The following is a 19,092-nucleotide window of genomic DNA, read 5'->3' as shown; positions in this document are numbered from 1 at the left end:
ACTGGCTCTGTTAATACAGCTGAGTATGGTTAGCCATCACTGATGACTCACATTTAGCTTGCTGTCCACCAGAACCCCACATCCTTTTCAACAGAGGTGCTACTCAGCTGTCCTCAGGCTATATGACTGCAGGGTGTTATTCTGTAACACATTCTTTTCTGGCTGGGCACACAGTCACAACCTGTGGAGTTCTCTTGAAATTACCAAATGTACAAATTTTCTTAGAAAGCGACCTTCCTGGCTAATGACACATATGGGTGTGCATTTGATAAAATGTTCCTTGGTGGCTGCTGCACAGAACTGTGGCTGCAACACTGCCTGCTTAGTCAGTCCTTTCCACTGGCCAGCTAAGGCAAACTTTTGCTTTAGCAAACCGTTTGGTTTGGTGACCAAACCAATGGCAACAGCATTTTTGCACCAGGAAATAAGGCTGCTCACAGGTAGTATACATATACACAAGGCACAGAGGAGAAAAGCACAACAGGAACGGTCTACTTGAATACAAAACAGTACTCTTTCTACACAAATTTTGTTCTTATGACCAAATTACCTTCAGGTGAAAGTAAAGATTCTTCTTGAAGTTTAGTTGCTTCCAAATATGTCTGTAATGGATCATAATTCTCAGAAGAAATCCTGATTACACTTGAAACATTAACTCCAAGCTCAGACATCACGGGCAGTAGCTGAGGGTTGTGGAAACCCAAGATTATAAAGTAATAGTGGGCACCATCATCTGGTTCATCATCTGTTCAAAACACATTAAAACAGACTGGAGTAAGGAATTCAAGAGCTAAACAAATTTTTTTTTTTTCCTTGCATATATAGTGATACTGCAAATTAAGGTCACAGATGCAAACTATTACAAACAATTAACAAAAATGCAGCATTCAGAAGAAACCAGTAGGTAGCTTCTAATATTCCTACAGTCTCTGGGGTGTTTGTTTTTTTATTCCTCTATCATCTTTGCAAGCACAAAGTAACTAGACAAATTCTCCTTTGAGATAATCTGCAATCACTGTTTTGTAAATACCCTTGGGACTAATGAGATGATCTCAGTTAATAAAATTTAATGGCAATGCTAGCAGTTCGTAACATAAAACTATTAAGCATACTAAACAAAGACACTTTTCATGGTGCTTAGCTTTTGGAGGCAATTATTATTTTTCCTACTTTTTCTTATCATTAGCTGTGACTAACAAGGCAGCAAAGTATGGATATGGGGTAAAAAAAATATTTTATACAGGTACCTGATGTTTTCTGCCCACTCCTCAGACACCCCTCAGATTGGAATCAAAAACGTTGGATCTGGTAAAATTGTTTCTATAGGGCCTAGCAGAACCACATTAATAGCTACTCAAATCCATTCTGTACAGTACATTCTATACTCACATAAGTAAGATAAAATGAGGTCTCTACATTACTTTAGCTTTGATTCTTACAGGCATAGAAATTTCTTCAAACACTTCTAAGTCCCTGAAAAATCTTAAAATTATCAAAATGATATTTTTGCCATGCCTTATCCACGAAAATGAGCTAATGCACAGAAAGCCACTGTTCTGTTCCTGTGCAATTTCTTCAGCTTCAGATTCAGATTTGTTCTAAACATCTAGATCAATGCTTTTTAAATGCTTGAGGAGTATCATTGATCTCAAAAGAGATATGGACAAAGTCTGATGAAATAGGAAGGAATGCCTGCAGGGGTTCAACTGGGGAATACCGGCTACGCATTCAAGACCAGCAAGTGCTTCTCTAGTGGGAGAAATCCTGTTTTTTCTGACGTAGTTAAAGCTCACTGTGGTCCAAATTAAATATAACTATGATCTAATGAGGAGAGGTATGCACATTCTCCCATTTTTTTTTTTTTTTTTGTTCCAGTGACATTTGTAACCACGGGTGCTATGTATTGAGAATAAAGATTTTCTCAGCACTGTTTAGTATATTATTCCTTACCTTGTATAGCTCACTTCTGGACTAGCTTTCTTCAGGTCTTAGCACTACCCACATGTTTTTACAGTAAATGAATTCATATTGCCCTTTATACAGAACCTGGCTTCACCTCTAAACAACAGTGGACAGCTCAGTTTTACTTTATTAATACAAGGAGAAAGATGCCTTTGGATACTGATGCATGCACTTAGTTATTCTGAAATCTTTGTGTAAGGATATGTAATATTTATTTAGCTACTTTAGTCTTACACGTGCTAAAACATCTTTGATGTTAATGTGCTACACATCTCATCTCTATTTTATTTCTTGGACTGTACAATATATCTTACTTCTAAGCAAAGTATAGCGCCCTCTTCAAATGCAAGGTGGCAATGCTTTCATATTGCCAAATACATCTTTCAACATGAAACAAAAAACATACTGAATGTGAAGCTAGGTTTGATAATTCTTGCAAGTTTATCAGGAGCATATCTGCATTCTTTACATACCAATGTATTTGTACTCCTCTTCCTCTTCTCCTCGTCGCTTCAGTTGGGTGTTCTTTTTAACAGTAGCTGGCACTGCAGAGGCTACGTCTGTCTTTCTTCCTTTCCTTTCTTTCTCAGCTGCCTTGGCACTAGGGGGTTTCTCCTTCTTGCCAGGAGGTTTACCTTTCTCTTTTCCTCCATCTTTTTCCTTTTTTAGCTCTTCTTCTGCCTGACAAGATGAAGAAACTAAGTTTTCATTGTAGCCTTTGTGAAGAACAAAGGACAGATTGCTATAAAATTATAGTGGATAAATGAATAACTTGAATACTTCTGAGTACTTTTCCCTCTCAGAGTTATAAAATTGTGTTAAAGATGTCTTAAACAGTGCTTTTTCCTTCTTGAGCACACCATTCAGTTTATTATATTCTTACTAAATCATAGTGTTAAGACTTGACATTAAAGAGAAACTATGAGGGGAAGGTATATATTATACCTACAGAATTGATTAAATGAATACTGGTGGAAAGACAAGAACCAATGACCTTCATCAACTACCACTACAGTACTTGCATCAGCCAGAAACCTTCCCTAGACTGAAGGAAAATAAGACTAAAAATTCAATTTCTGTTAAGTCTTCAGCATCTCTGTTAACACTCTTGAGTATGGCATAAAACAGTACCAGCACTATTTTGTCTTTGATGTAAATATCTGTCTACTATAAACTACAACCAAGAGCCTTGTGCTCATTTCACACAGGATATTACTCAGCCATTCTCGTTATTTCCAAGCAAACCCCCTATGTTAAGTTCTACTTGGTAATTTAAGAGTAAAGAATGAAAAAAGATGGTGATAGTGTCCCAAAGCCTCACATTATAAATCCAAGAATCTCACAACAAGTCTAAAATTAAAATAATTCAAAATATATTAAGGCAAAGAGAAATGCTGTAAGAACAAGAATCTTTATGTTTTCCCAGCAGCATGACTATGCACTAACCACATGAGAATGGTGTTTTTTTTTTTTTTGTTTTTTGTTTTTTTGTAAAGCTAAAGTAAATACATTGAAAAGATATTATCTTAACTTACTGCTAGCATTCTGCAGGTGTCACTTTAAAGGCTATTAAATAAATAAATAAGAATAATCAAATAATAATAACAAAAAAGTTCTCCATGCAAATGAGATAGAGTCATCTGACCTACACAGTTGTTTTCCTTACACCCAGCTGGAAAAGCAGACTTTCCAGCTGTAGAAATTGTGTTTAGCTCAAATTCAAAACCAAAGCTGAAAATCATTTCCTTCCTTCCCTTCTTCATGCATTCCCTTTCTGTACCATTTAGAAATACCTTCAACAGATTCTTAAAACTGTTTGTGCTGTGTTACTGAGGACTTTGAACAGTATTAATGATTTGGTTTCAGATTTATTCAACTTTGGACTTTTCAAGCAAAAGATTTTGATAGTATCAGTTTGAATTCTAAGTTGATGAACACATCAAAACAGATGATGCAATCATCAGGCCACAGTGTTTACAATCAGTTTTGTTGATTGCACCTGAGTCATTTAATGTAATTAAGCCTCCAATCAGCAGAGACGTATCTGAATTTGTTAAGATTCCAAGAAAGAGCACTACTTGTCCTTAGAATTTCAGGAACTAAAAGCCTCTCCTTTTGAGGACTCTTTCCTTTTTGATGTCACATTTCTTGTTCCCTACTAGCTGCAGATTTCTGTGGAGTTTTGTCTTCCATCTGTCATTTTAAACTTTGTATTACATAATTACATAAATCTTACTACCTCACACGCTTTTCTAATTACGCAGAAGTGTCTTTGAATAATTCAAATGGATACACTTGGCAGTTAATGACAAGCTTCTGCTCCTATTGAAAAACAGAAATTTCATAATGGAATTATGGTTTATTTCTGCATATTCAGATTCTGCTTTTCTTCTGCCATTCCATTTATTGGTGTTTACTCCAAAGAAAAATGGACAGTTATGTTAGTTTTCTGAGAATTAATCTGCCAGTGACATCCTGGTTTCAACACCTGAGCCACCAGTGGAACTTGTACTGTACAAGCTAGTTGGAAAGGAGTGAAATTTTATGGCAGGCAATTTAGAGTTAAAATTCTAAATTAAACACCAATTTTTGCCCATTCTGTACTGCAGAGTATCTTTATAGTGAAGAGGCCTCCCAGCTGACTGAGACCTCCCAAACTGACAAGTCTGTCCTTCAGCTGCTTCTCTCATATTTGTCTGTCACACTTTGATAGATAAAATCCAGTGGAGCAGACAACTGTCCAGATTGCTTGGCTAAAACCAAGAAGAAACTGTAAAGTCCAGAGATTCTTCTACCTTCAAATCCAACTATCCTCAGATTCTCCAGGGAAATAAGTTCATACATACAAGAGTAACCTTGCCAAAACAAAGCCTAAGGCTCCATTTTAATATTCAAGGGACTAATATTTAAACTTCAATTTTTTGTTTTACAGTTTACTTTCCAGCACTGATTAATATCTAAGAGAAAAGTCATTTATCCTCCATATGTTATGAAAAATTTGCACTTTAGCTTTACCCTTTGAATTCTTCTTCATGTTGAGATTTTTTAAATTTGTTTTTCTCAGATTCTTTACACATTTTTTTGGCTCACATCATCTGTTTTATGAGGAAAGACTAAGCAAGCTGGGCCTGGTTAGCCTAGAAAAGAGGAGAATCTTATCAACCTTTACAAATACCTGAGTGGACAATGTAAAGAGGATGGGGCCAAATTCTTCTCAGTGGTGACCAGTGATAGGACAAGGGGTAATGGGTATAAATTAAACCACAGGAGGTTTCATTGCCATATGAGGAAGAACTTCTTTACGGTTCTGGTGACAGAGCACTAGAACAGGCTGCCCAGAGAGGTTGTGGAGTCTCCTTTGGAGATACTCAAAACCTGCCTGGATATGATCCTGGTAACATGCTCTAGGTGACCCTGCTTGAGCCAGGAGGTTGGACCAGATGATCTCTGGAGGTCCCTTCCAAAATCACAGAACTATTCTGTGGTTTTGTGATTATCATTTATAAAAGTTTTGCAGTTGACTTCAATGAGACCAGTACACTAAATCATCAACTAGCATTTAATGTTCTTGAGTGTGTGCTATACTTACTCCGCTACTTATTCCCACAAATATAATTGTTCATAAAAAAGCATTTACAAATTTTTCAATTACACATAATCCTTGAAACCATTTTTTTCTTTAACTTTGTACAAGTACAGACTGCTTAGATCTCCATATCATCTCATTTTACAGGTTTTATATCATGCCTTGTAATACCTGTAATTTTTGATCAACAGAGTAACTTTTTGCAGCAAGTATTTGACTTTCTGTTAATAAAGGTCTTCAGTTTAATGATTATTTGGTGGAAAAGAACTCTAACAAAAAATAATTGTTCAGTAAGTTTTTGAAATGTAGCACTGACAACTTTTTTACTTTTTATAATTACAGCAATTAGAAAGTAATTAGGGTTCTGATATCACAGAATCGCCTAGGTTGGAAGAGACCTCCAAGACCACCTAGTCCAACCTCTGACCTAACGCTAACAAGTCAAATATGATTGTGATTCTGTGCAATCTTGCTGAAATTCCTCCTAGAACACAGAAGTAATCTGACCAAGGCAGTCTGGGAGCTAGAAGTAATGATTTTGGAGAATATGTGGAAGTGAGGGGTTTTTTGATCATCCTTGCGGCCCTCCTCTGGGCTTGCTCTAATAGGTCCATGTCCTTCTTATGCTGTGGGCCCCAGAGCTGGAGACAGTACTCCAGGTGGAGTCTCACAAGAGCAGAGAGGGAGAATCACCCACCTCGACCTGCTGGCTACACTTCTCTTGATGCAGCCCAGGATATGGTTGGCGTTCTGGACTGCAAACACAGATTGCTGGCTCTGGTTGAGCTTTTCACCCACCAGTACCCCCAAGTCCTTCTCTGCAGGGTTTCTCTCAACCCACTCATCAGGTCTGGATGTTGCACTTGGCCTTGTTGAACTTCATGAGGTTTGCAGGAGCCCACCTATCAAGCCTGTCAAGGTCCCTCAGGATGGCAACCCTTCCCTCCAGCTGGTGGAATGCACCACTCAGCTTGGTGTTACGCGCAAACTTGCTGAGCGTGCTCTGAATTCCACTGTCTGTATCACCAACAAAGATATTAAATAATACTGATAACAATACTGATCCCTGAAGGACACCTCTTATCCCTGCTCTCCACTTGGATCTTGAGCCATTGTCCCCAAACATAGTGAGAAATGAAGCATCAATGGATTTAAATTTGAATAGGGTTGATGAAGTTAGAAACCTTTTACAAATATCTATGTTGCAAAGATACTTGAACAGTAATACCGATTGCTGTAGAAAGGTGAAAGCACAGCAGTGCAAGGTTTTCAAGAACAGGTTCAATAAACATTTACCAAGAATAGTTTATGTATATTTCATCCTGACTTAATACCAGAGGATGGAACAAATAATTTCTCCAAATTTCTTCCAGAGAAGTGATTCATGATAGTAATTTCTTCACAATGCTACTCTACACATACCCCTGATACCTCTCAAGTAATATAACTTCTCCTACCTTAACTTCAGCAGAGATATATTGAGCTGAAGCAAGTTTCTACCACTATTTTCTAGTGGTTCTATGCTTCAGCTAAGACATTACTACTTTTTACTGAAGTGAAGAGTTCACAGGCAATACTTTTTCTTTTCTATTTTTTTCCCTGTCTCACCTGCATTTGAGTAATTGGGAGCTTCTTCCCGAAAATCTAATTAACTTAAAATATAAATTTCTATTTACATTTATCTTCAATTACGGATGCAGGGAATGAAGCATAAGTAGAAAGCTGAATTTATGCAAATAGCTCTTGAATAGAAGTGGCTTCATAAAGTTAATTAAGCATCCTCTCTGGCCTACTGTACTACCTTCTTTTCAGCTTCCCTTCTCTGAAGGTCTTTCTGTTTAAGACAAAGCAGTTGAAATTTCAATAGCTTTCCAGTTAGTGTTACAGGAATCTCTTCTCCGCTGTCAAGAATGGCTTTGGCTGCTTCTACTACCTGCAGAGAAGAAAACAAAAACAGCTATTACTTGTATGGTTTTAATACTGCATTTGACATAGTTTGCATGCAGAAAAGATGGGGTGTTATTCACATTGAACAATATGTGGCTCAGAATGGCCACATGTTCTGAAAAACAACAAATCAGTAAGATGCATTGCTATTCTTTGGTCCAAATGCTGTAAGTATGAGATAAAACTAGAAGAGAGAAAACTATGCAAGTGTGAACAGATGCACAGTTTTTACTGTAAACTGCATATATATTTATATATTTTATTTATATATATATATTGGTTTTAAACAGGCAACATTAAGCAACTACTTATTATAAGCTAATAAAAAAAAACATTTAGCAGGTACAAAATCGGTAGGAATACTTTGGAGTACTACTTTACAAAGTGACTAGTGTCTGAGGCACCAGCCTTGAATGAAAGATACAAACTTCTTGAAGGGAATTTGAGAGGGTCTGTCTTGGTGAAAATACACCCCTCCCTGTGTAATGCTGATTCTGTTGGTATGCAGCCTAATTGGGGTGAAATAAGGCTATTGAGTTTTCTTAGGGTGATGACAGCAGCGGGAACATACAGCTGCATTGTCCAGATGTGTGGCATTGACAGGCTGTTTTATGACTATGTTTTTTACAGCTTGTTTCCACTAAATTTCGTACAACACAGTAACATCTGGGCCGTTTTCCTTGGAGCCTCATAACCACTTTATTTACTGTGAAAAAAATAAAATAACATAAAAATACCATAAAAAGTTGTTATATGTTTCTTTCACTTGTGTTGTCTCTGTAATAAAGTTCACCTATGTAGGAAGCGCTGTTGAGGAATAATATAACCATAATATTTTCCTACTTTTGTTTTTAAGCAACCATCAGCTTTATTTATAACCATGGGCTGAATTAGGTGTTACTCAAATGTTCTGACATGTTTCTCTTTTCCCTTCTTGGAGCAATTACAGTTGGGCACATATGGTGTCAATTTTGCTTGCTAACATTCAGACAATGAAGGTGCACACTGCATCTCACTGAACTGTGTCTTGTCTAATGCAAACACCACCATTAGCTTTGAGCTTTCATAGTTTCTTGCCCAGCTTAGAAATTTTCACTTATCCAGTAAAACCTGGGTAAGTAAATATAGCCACTACACATGCTTCTCTGAATTATCAATGCCAGAATGGAATCCAGAATATTATAAGCCAAATTAGTATTTCATGTACATGGGAACAAAACACGGGAAAAAAAAAATGTTAAATTTTAGATTTTTCTGGGTCACATAAGAGGGAGACAAAGCAAACAAAATATTTGTATTTATAACACCCCATCTCCAAACAATCCTGTTCCTCCAACACTAATAAATCTGATATCTCCTTAACATACAATACTTAAGAAAATACATCATGATTAAGATGAGTTTTCCTTTACATCTTTTGTATTCTGAGTAATACTACTGGTCACTATCTCAAGCCAAACATAGAAGGCTTCTGGAAAGAATCCCAGTAACTACAGAGTCATGGCAGAAAATCAATGGCACATTAAGGACGGACTTAAAAAATCCCACAGACTGTACGCACCCTAAAATCTACTAGCCATTCCAACAAAGAAGAGTCACCCAGAGCTAGCTACAGAAAATCTGAGCTCTGAAAGAGATTTTGGTAGAAATATCATAGTTATTTCCCTTAGAGAAAAAAAAACAAAACACTCATATCACTTTTTTGCAGAAATGGTGTTAACAGCCTATGGAAAGAGATGCTTCCCAAATGCCTAATCTAGATGAGATGCACATTTCTTGACGCACAATAGAGGGGAAATGGAGAGATTCTGGAAGGATTTCTGAAAAGTATATATAGTAACCCAGAGCTTGGTGGCAGTTGCTGATTTATTATTCATGGAAGAAGGAAGGAATGCTTAGATTCTTACAACCCATTCCTCCTGAGAAATTCAAAGTGCTTTACCAGTTAAATGCAATGCATTGTGATTATTCCTACTTTGTAGATAGAGAATACAGAAATTAAGGGACTTGTCCCAGGTCTATAGTAAACTGGACAACTCAGTGAGTGGAGAAGGACATTTATTTTTTATTTATTTTTTTTAATGTGAGGTGTCAGAGAAGTATAAACCAAACCCTGTGTAGCAGGAATACATTCTAATACTGGGGAGAGAGTTCAGACAAAAATAAAATGAGCACCCTACATTTGGCAATACCATGAAAACAGTTTTTCACACAGCAATGTAAAGTCTGCTTCATGCATAAGCAAATAATGATAATAAAAAAATCCTTCATCACTGCTTGTTTAAAGATAGAACATAGATCAATTCATGCAGAGCAGATAAAAGAATTTATTACACTCATGCAAGTTTTCTTCATTTGTGGCCCTGTGAATTATGCAGGCACCTGGCATAAACAGCTAAAAATCCACAGAGCCTCAATAAAAAAAAAAAAAAAAGCTGAAGACAAAGACTTGGTAGGAGTACAGAAGGAATTTTTTGGGATACTACGAGGTGGATTCATTTCAGATTGGCTATACTTTATCCTGCCAATGATGACCTTTTCCTTATGTGAGAAACCATGGAAACTTGGACAGACAAACTCAGTTAGGTAGGGCCTCTTTTCCTTTAAAGGAATAGGAAACTTAGCATTCCTCACACAGCAGGGGTCACATTTGTGAAGTGCAGAAAGGCTGCAGTGATGCAGTATTTGATCTCATATGGTGGCAGTATGAACCATGCAGAGCCTTAGCTGCCTGGTGCAAAGGGCATGTATTTCAAGCCATTCAAAAACTGCATGAGTGCTTGTAGGTGATACTATACCACTGGCATATGCTGATGTCATTTAGATTGGAGACAGGTTTTAAAAGTTTAGAAAACCTTTAAAGCCACTCTTCATAGTATCTTTCTTTGAAATGCCTCCTTTTCTTTATACAGAACCATTCTGTGGCTGCTAAATAATAATGAGAAAAGCATTTGAAGTAATAAATTGAATTACCAACTTTCACAATATTATCATTAATTGGAAGTGGCTAGCATCACTTGCTATGAACAGTGGTCAGCCCTAGTTATTCTGTATCCATGATAAGCTTTGTAAAACTCCATCTTCCCTCCTGTACTTGAAACTGTATAAATTCAAGATGCACATACATAATGGTTCCTAGAAGAACTCCTTAGTAAGACATATTCCTTCATAGCTAACATAGATCAAGTCAGTTTGAAACAGGTAAGCTATCATTAACAGAAGAGCCATCAGTCAAGAGGTTATATGGACTACTTACCAATGAAGTTAATACTTACTTTTCAAATATAATTTGTTAAGCAAGCTAATAAAAGCCAAATCTTAAACCAATCTGCCATCAGTGTTGTGAATCCCTCACAAGAAGCTTTCAAGACAGACTATGGAATGAAAGCTGCATGTCATACTGAAAAATTACTTCTGGCCAAAGAAGACTTCTGTATGCATAGTGTTAAATATTTTTGAATCTGGTGATGCCATTTCATTGACTAGAGCATATATCATTTCAAAAGAATACCAGGAAGGCCCTGAGCGGACTGAAACAACTTCTTTCAGATCACACCTGCAGTTTGTTGAAAGGTAATTTAGTTTGTATTGTCTGACCATTCCCCTCATTTCACTTGTGCCTCTCAGAACCTCTTCCCAAATATGATGTCAAAAGATCACTTGTATAATCATCATCCTCCACTGCTGAATTAAGCTCTCGCAATTCAAACCGAGCTAAATCAGTAAATCAACTGCATATCTGAAAAGAGCTTCATACAGAGCTTATGTATCCACAAGGTAGACTGCAAAACTTAAGCCAAAGCAGAATATCATCTTCATTAATCAATAAAGACTCTACCAACATGTATTTCAGAAAATTTAAAAAAATTATAAAAGTAGATTTGATGTTTCCCTTCTTCCCCTCAGTGTCCATATTTTTCTTATGCTGTGGACCCCAGAGCTGAAGGCAGTGCTCCAGGTGGAGTCTCACAAGAGCAGAGCAGAGGGGGAGAATCACCTCCCTCGACCTGCTGGCCATGCTTCTTTTGATGAAGCCCAGGATATGGTTGGTTTCCTGGGCTGCAAGTGCACATTGCTGGCTCTTGTTGAGCTTTTCACCCACCAGTAAGTATCCCCGAGTCCTTCTTTGCAGGACCTTCTTAAATGGTTTAATCTCAGCAATGCAGAAGGAGAACTTCCTAAGACATTTATGTATAAAGTATGCATCTTACTGTTAGAAGTACTCAAATAATGTTTTAAGGGAAACATAAATAGTTGAATAACTCATTTAAGTAAAAAAGAGAAAACATATTACATATAAATTATGATGATTTTTAACCTTGGCTTTATTAAGTATCTCATACAACAGCTCTAACCATCTGTGGCATATACCTCCTATGCCTTCCTGACCTGCTACCAAACCCACCTTCTTTAAGGGAAAATATGAAACGAATGTCCAGTTATTCAAAAGAACAGTCATTAGTGTTGCTATCTCAGGAAACAGGAATATCATGCAAAGGTAAGATTCTCTCATGTGGCTCTTTAGATACCTGTTCGTTTTTAACACCCTAACTGGGGAGACAAAATTGAAATGGTGATTCAAGTGATACCTGAAGAACTTCTAAAGACCCCAGAGCTTTAAAATGAGAAGATACGCCAGTCTGCTGTGATCTGTTCCCAGAAGAAAAGATATATTGCTATGATGAAATCTTGAAACATTTACATTTCAGTAGTATAAATGTGCCCAGCTTGTCTTTTCATTGTGGAGCAGAATATTTTGTGCTTCTGAGAAGTAAATTCTTTCCAGTAATCCCAGCCAATTGGATTTGCACAATGAACATTACTGAGCTAAAGTCACGCTTCTCTGATATTACATCTGGCTACAGAGAGAAACCAGTAAGAGGTGGAACAAAAAGATTTAAGAAGTGAAGCTGTCTCATCAACGCTTGTGCTGGCAGAACCTGCCCAGCTACACATTGCCAGAATTTTGTTACGAACCCTCAGAACCTGTGGGACAGGAGGGCCCAATGACCTCATGGGCTTGGCACCGCTCCTCGGCAGGACCTTTCCACTTACGCCCATGTTTGCATCAGACAGGCCTTGGGCATGTTTTTTTCCTTTGGTGATAAAGGATTCTGTAGTTAATTATTCTACTTGAGAAACATGTCCTACACTCCACAGCCCATAATTAACCACTTATAATCACCTGAAACTTTGAAGGCAACAAAACAGATATCAGTATTTTCTTTTCCAGAGGGTTCCTCTACCAGTTTAAGAATGACATTGTTACAGACATACTTGCTTAACATAGAGATTGCAACAAAACTTGCATGGAAAACAAAAAAAAAAATACACCAAGTTGTACATATGCAGGAAATCTTGTAATGCAGAAAGCAAAAACAAGGTGTCACCATCGTTCTAAGCGAGTTTAAAGTCTAAGATTTAAATAGATGAATTTCAAATTGGATCAAGTTTCTTTCCTAGACCATAAATTGTCAGCAATTTGGGGTTTTATAAACAGCCTCAGGCCGGATAATTACAATTAACAGTAATAAAATAATAATACAGGCAGAAGGTGTTGCCTGAAGAATACTAGAGCTAGGATTATGAAGAGTCATTATTCTGAAATGGAAATAAAATATGTTCAATTGTCTCATCTAAACAATAGAGGCAGATTTCTCAGTTTCTATGAAACACAAAATTAGAAGACACAGATTTTTTTTCTTCAGGAGCTCAAGATTTTTTACCCGAGTTGTAGCATTTATAAATCCTGGAACTTCCTAATGTGACATAGTGTCCTTAGATGGGCCCCTGGAAAGGGATGCAGAACTACAGAAGCTTTAGAAATTGATTATAAGCAACGAGAATTTCTAGGAGCAACCAGTTTATAGCAACAGCAGTACAGTCTCAAGGAACAAACAAATCCCAAGCCGAAGGCACGTAATTTGATAACATAATGTAGTACACACGCAGCTCTTGAGAAAATAGTTGACAATGACATCCTGCTCCCCTGGGTATTAGCACTAGTGAGGCAACTGTCTGCCAAAGCAATGTAGCGAGCTCTGAGAAGTCCACCAGTGAAAGGCATTACGAAGTATCCAGCTCTTAAGGTAGGCACAAGAGGTAGAAGGAAGCTTGTGTAGCTGAAAGCACTAGTTCTAGTAAAATTTTCAAGGTATCTGTGGTCATTTAACAACTGATAGGCAGCTAAGTTCCACTCTTCTGCCCTCTCACTCTCCCTTCTCAGAAGTATGTGGGGAGATGATACGGTGAAGAAAGGAAAACTCAGCAGTTTAATTAAAGGAAAATAAAAAGTAAGCAAAGGCTGTGCAGAAGCAAACAGAGAAAATAATTACTATCTACGTCCCATCAGGAAGCAATGCTCAGCCTCGTCTTGGGAAGCAGGGCTTCAACAAATTCACATAGTAGTTGCTCAGGAAGACAGATGCTTTCATAATGAGAGACCCTCCCCCTCCTTTCACTTCCCCAGTTTTTATTGCTGAGTGTGACGGTGTATGGTATGGGATATCCGTTTGGTTAGTTTAGGTCAGCTACCCTGGCTGTGTCCCCTCCCCACCTCTCTCTTCTGCCTTCTGGCCTGTAAGGGGGTGAGAGCTGGAGAGACAGCCCTGACACAGTGCCAGCACTGCTCAGCAATACACAAAACATTGGTGTGATAGCAATACTGTTCTAGCTACAAGTGCAGATCAAAGCACTATATGGGTTGCCCTGTGGAAAGTTACTACCAACCCAGCCAGAGCCAGTAGAGTATCAAAAATCCTGGAATATTTAAAAATTATCTAGGAGGGATATGGATAACCCCAAAATTTGAAGTTCATCTGGAGATGCCAAAGATTTGTGTCTTGGGGTAGGATAGTCTCTGTTTGGAATAGCTCAGCACAGCCATAAACTGTCCCTATTCAGTTGTCAGCAGAGCAAACTGAATGGTTTGTACAGGTCTCCTGTGAGATAGAGGGAAATCTAACCTCAGCTGATATGCAGACATTGGTCAACTTCCATAAGAATCATTCATATTGATATTCACAAGTTGAGACCAATCTGATTTATGAACCTTGCAAAACAGGTGTTTTTCTTTCCCCCTTAACTTCCTTTTAAGTAAACTGACCTAGATTCTTGGATGCAGGAGGAAGAGTAGTTAAACTCTCCTAAGAAGACAAAACAATAAACAGCTCTAAGGTAAATATACTTCATGCAGTAGGCTCATTTACAAAACAAGTTATGTTCCATACAATTATTTACCTGGTAGGTGTTTGGTACTACAGACATGAAAAGCAAGGAATAGATGGTGCCCACAGCAGGATTTAAATGTTCCCTACCCTTCCCTGGAGCCAGTACTCTCTAAAAGGCATTCTCATTTAATGACAGTCATTAGCCATTTTGTGAGCATCTGCATACCCATAGAGAGTGAAGGCCAAGCGCTCCTGCAATAAAATTCTCTTAACTGAGTTCCACACAATTGCACTTGACAAAGGCTGACTAGAGAACGGTTCCATTCTATTACAACATTTAAGACTGCAGTGTTTGTTTTGCTCTGTACTGGAACTGGAAAAAATATGAAATCTTTCTATCCTTTTGACCATTCAGCAAGGCTGCCAAAGTTCTTTTTTACTGTCAAACCCACTCAAGAAAACAATGACACCTGACAAGTTTTGGCCCCTAAACTGTTCCACTTTACAACCACTTTTCCAATTAATTTTTGTTCTAGAGTGGAAAGAAAACAAAATTTTGCTAACTTTTACTACAAAATAGAATTCTATTGACACATCGTTCGACTGGAAAGACTGCATCTTAGAATGACTATCTCTACTTTTGAGAGAGCCTACTCTTGATCCCGACCATTCTGACGGTGCTTTGTAAAAATCTATATGCTTCCACAAAAACTATTCACATTTAATTATATGTTTCCACAAGAAATCAAAAGGCTTCCCTAAAAATACTCTTAACTAGCATTATTTCTGAAACTTGTTTCTTCAGTGACACATATTCTGGCTATTAACCACTCTTTGATCTCCTCCAGATGCCACTGCACAACTCATAACAGCTTGTACCTTCTTGGGTAAAAATATTCCTAGCCACAAGCACTACGTCTGCAGCATTAAGAATTTTGTTTCTACATCAGATTATTAACCTCATGTAAAATCCTAGTGTAAAACATTGCGTATATAAATCTTATGCAGCAAGAATGAAGCACGAGAAATATATACCATTACAAAGTTGTTCTAGGTCATTAGGTTGTGAAAATACTTATGGTAATAGAGTAGAAGAAACTGTACAGCTAAAATGGAGATGTGGAATCATGAATGCAATTAGAGACAGGAAGCTAATGGGTGACATGAGAGTTTTTATGGGAGGGATCACTACAGAGGATTATAAGAATTCTTATAAGAGCAGGGGCCAATGGGCCAGATACGTTGATTTTCATTTCTGTTCTTTCAAAAGCAAGATCTGTGTGAGATTTAATGCTACTTCATTCAGGACAGCATTGTAAGAGTGTACTGGGTCTGGCTGGAATGTTAACTTTCCCGGCAGCAGCCCATTCAGTGCCGTACTCTGTACTTGTAGCTGGAACAGCAGTGTTATCACACCAGTGTTGTGTCTACTGCTGAGCAGCAGTGGCACAGCATTGGGCCTTTCTCTAACCCTCCTAGGGGGTGGGCAAAAAAGTGAGGAGAGAAACATCACTAGGGCAGCTGACCTAAACCAATCAAAGGGATATTCCATACCATGTGGTGTCACACTCAGCAATAAAAGGTGGAAACAGGAAGAAGAGGGGAGGGGTGGGCTCTCGTTGAGAAGACGTCGGTCCTCCTCTCGAACACCGGCTGCGTGCGTTGAGGCCTTGCTTCAAGGACGTGGTCAATCATCGCTCATTTGTGGGAAGTAGAGAGTAATTTCTTTCCTCTGCACTTCCATATAGCTTTCATTTATTTTGTTTGTTTGTTTTCCTCCCTTTTTCCCCTTTCCCTTTTATTTCCCCTTAGTTAAATTGTTTAGTTCATGGTAGTCTTTATTTAATTATTATAATTATTTCCCTTTAATTAAATTATCCTTATCTCAACCCGTGAGTTGTTCTTTGCTTTACTTCTCCCCCTCCTTATCTAAAGGAGGGGGAGTGAGAGAGCGGTTGTGGGGTTTAGCTGCCCAGCACGGTAAAACCACCACAAAGAGAGATTCATATCACTTTTTTGCTGAAGATATAGTATCATTAGCTATATCACTTAAAAAAAACCAAACAAAACAAAACATACACACAAAACAACACAATAAAACCAAACCTTTTGCTTTTTCTATGCTAGAAATTTACTGTAATATCCTTAAGGCAACATAAATGCATACCCTTGTCCTTTTTCTTTTCTTTTTTTTTTTTTCATGAAAGTACTGTTAGAGACAGATGGCAGAATCCCCCTCCCCCCCAAAAAAAAAAAAAAAAAAGAAAAAAAAAAGGACACAATCAGAAAGATAACAGAAAGACATGAATTACTTAGGACCAACTGAAGAGAGGACATAAAAAATATTCAGAATTCCTTAATGAAATTCATGCCATTGAGGTGAGGACTTATTAGAATAACATAGGTTTGAATACTTACGTGCCTGCACAAACACACATGTATGTGTATGTATAAACTTTCATACTACATTAATAGCACCTATACCCAAGAACTACATACTGAGTTCCAATATAAAGTGGACCTTCTCTTTACATTGTGATACCACCAAAAAAACACTTCAAATAGTCTTACCAGCAACAACCTTTACTTCACAAATCTACATTCTACATAATTCCAGAAAACAAGCAAACAAACAATTCACAGAAATGCTTGAAGTAAGACTGCTTTAAATTCCTTGTTTTCTGCCAGAATTCATTCACTTTACTTCAGCTTGTTCATTGCTATGTTTCACTACCCTACATGAAGTCTTAATATTTTAGGTAATGTATTTTGTGTTGGAAGTGACAGGAGAAGAATATGTTTCACTTACACCTAGAAAACCCAAGGATCCTTCTGACCCTGCTACAGCTTATTATTAATGCAAAAAGTGCTGTGAACATTACACAATTTCCCAAGGACTCTGAGAGCACAAACTGAGGAAGAAAAAAAAAAAGTAAATGAAGAAAAAAAAAAAAAAAAAACACCCTATAAATAATTTTAAAACAATGCAAGATTCTGTTTCTAATCCATAACCTTTTAGTCCTCAAAAATGAGCTGTACAAAACATGAACTAATTAAGATTTACGTGCAAACAGTCAACTGAACTGCGTTTTGATGGCAAAGTGCACATACTATGCTTAGCAGTAGAAGGATTTAATTTGGACTGTCTCTTTGGTTTGCTTTTTGAAATTGCACAACTAGGTTGATATTTCTATATCCCTGTCAGTACGGGTTGGCTGTTCTGGATCTTCAATCAGACAATAAAACTGGCACTTTTTCTGCTTTTGCCAGTCCTGAAGTTTGAAGTATCTGAGTTGATACTTCTTCCCTGCAAACAAAGAAGGTAGAATAGAAATGAGGTTTTGAATGATAATCAATTGCTGTGCATATCTAGAAGCAAGCCAACAGGAGAATGAAATAATTTCCGTGTTCAGCCAAATATGACAATCTGTAGTCAACATTCTATACTTTCTTCTATTTAAATCTTAACAGTTCCTGCATGTGACATGCGAGCTAATGATTATGATGGAGAAAAATGATTTTCTGGGTTGCAGAATCAGAGACAATTCAGTGTAATCAGATGGGTAACAAGATCTTGGACAGCCTGATTTAGAAGTCCTCGCTATTTCACATTTAAGGAAGAAAGGAGTTAGTCATGAAAGATACACAGAGAGACAGAAGAAGTCAGAGGAAAAAACTGGGCAATTTCTTTATGGGGAACATGAAAAGGGGGCACGGTTATAGAGATATAAGGGTGAGCTAGCTGTGAATAGCAGAAAAGATACAACCAAGAGACTCTCCACATAACTGAACTGCTTCTAGCCATAATTAAGTCTTCTTTATGAAAACTGTGGAATATAATTTAATGATCATGCTCATAAAAAAAAATGGTTTGCATGATATGATTGTGGCTTATCCTAGTCTTAAGAAAATGAACAGTGCTGAACAAAGATGAATCTTGTTGAGAATTTTACAATGAAAAGAATGACATGAACATTTCATAAGTGGTAGGCAGACAGTGGAGTTTTATACAATCTTCCCACACTCAAAATGTGAGAAATTACTCTAAGATCAGAGTCTACTCTAGGTCTATAAAGTTGGTATGCAGAACGTGCATTTCAACTTTAAAATATTTTGCAAGATACCTCACAAATTACAGGCAACTTCAGAAAAATTAGAAAGATACTGTAACAGAAAAGTTTTGAGTATTTCACTGTACCAAATGGAAAGATGCAAAGCAGAGGATTCTTAAGTGAACATCTGCCAAAGCACACACTACAACAACCAACTTTGGTTCCATGAAACTTGGACCACCTTCCAAAATGGTTATTATCAATTTAATTTTGTTCTTTTTGAAGAAAAGATCTTTTCACAAACAGAATAGCTTTCCCTGGTAAGGCTGCAGTTCTAGTTGAAACATTAACAATGATATAGTGAAAAACAGAATTC

At 37.4% G+C, this 19,092-nt stretch overlaps 1 protein-coding gene across 1 annotated transcript in view; it reads right to left on the bottom strand.

Moving 5' to 3' along the window:
• Nucleotides 1-19,092, bottom strand: part of SPAG17 (sperm associated antigen 17) — a 110,807-nt gene that overhangs the window by 77,861 nt on the left and 13,854 nt on the right. Inside the window, exons 4-6 of the mRNA XM_032191733.1 lie at nt 7,347-7,481; nt 2,436-2,643; nt 551-745 (exon numbers count right to left, since the gene is read on the bottom strand). Coding sequence (XP_032047624.1) covers nt 551-745; nt 2,436-2,643; nt 7,347-7,481 — 538 coding nt within the window. The remainder of the gene's footprint in view (nt 1-550; nt 746-2,435; nt 2,644-7,346; nt 7,482-19,092) is intronic.

This window comes from Aythya fuligula, chromosome 1 (assembly GCF_009819795.1).
Source record: "Aythya fuligula isolate bAytFul2 chromosome 1, bAytFul2.pri, whole genome shotgun sequence".
Classification (NCBI taxonomy): Eukaryota; Metazoa; Chordata; class Aves; order Anseriformes; family Anatidae; genus Aythya; species Aythya fuligula.
Note: the sequence above shows the minus strand (reverse complement) of the source record. Positions and strands in the feature narration are given on the sequence as shown.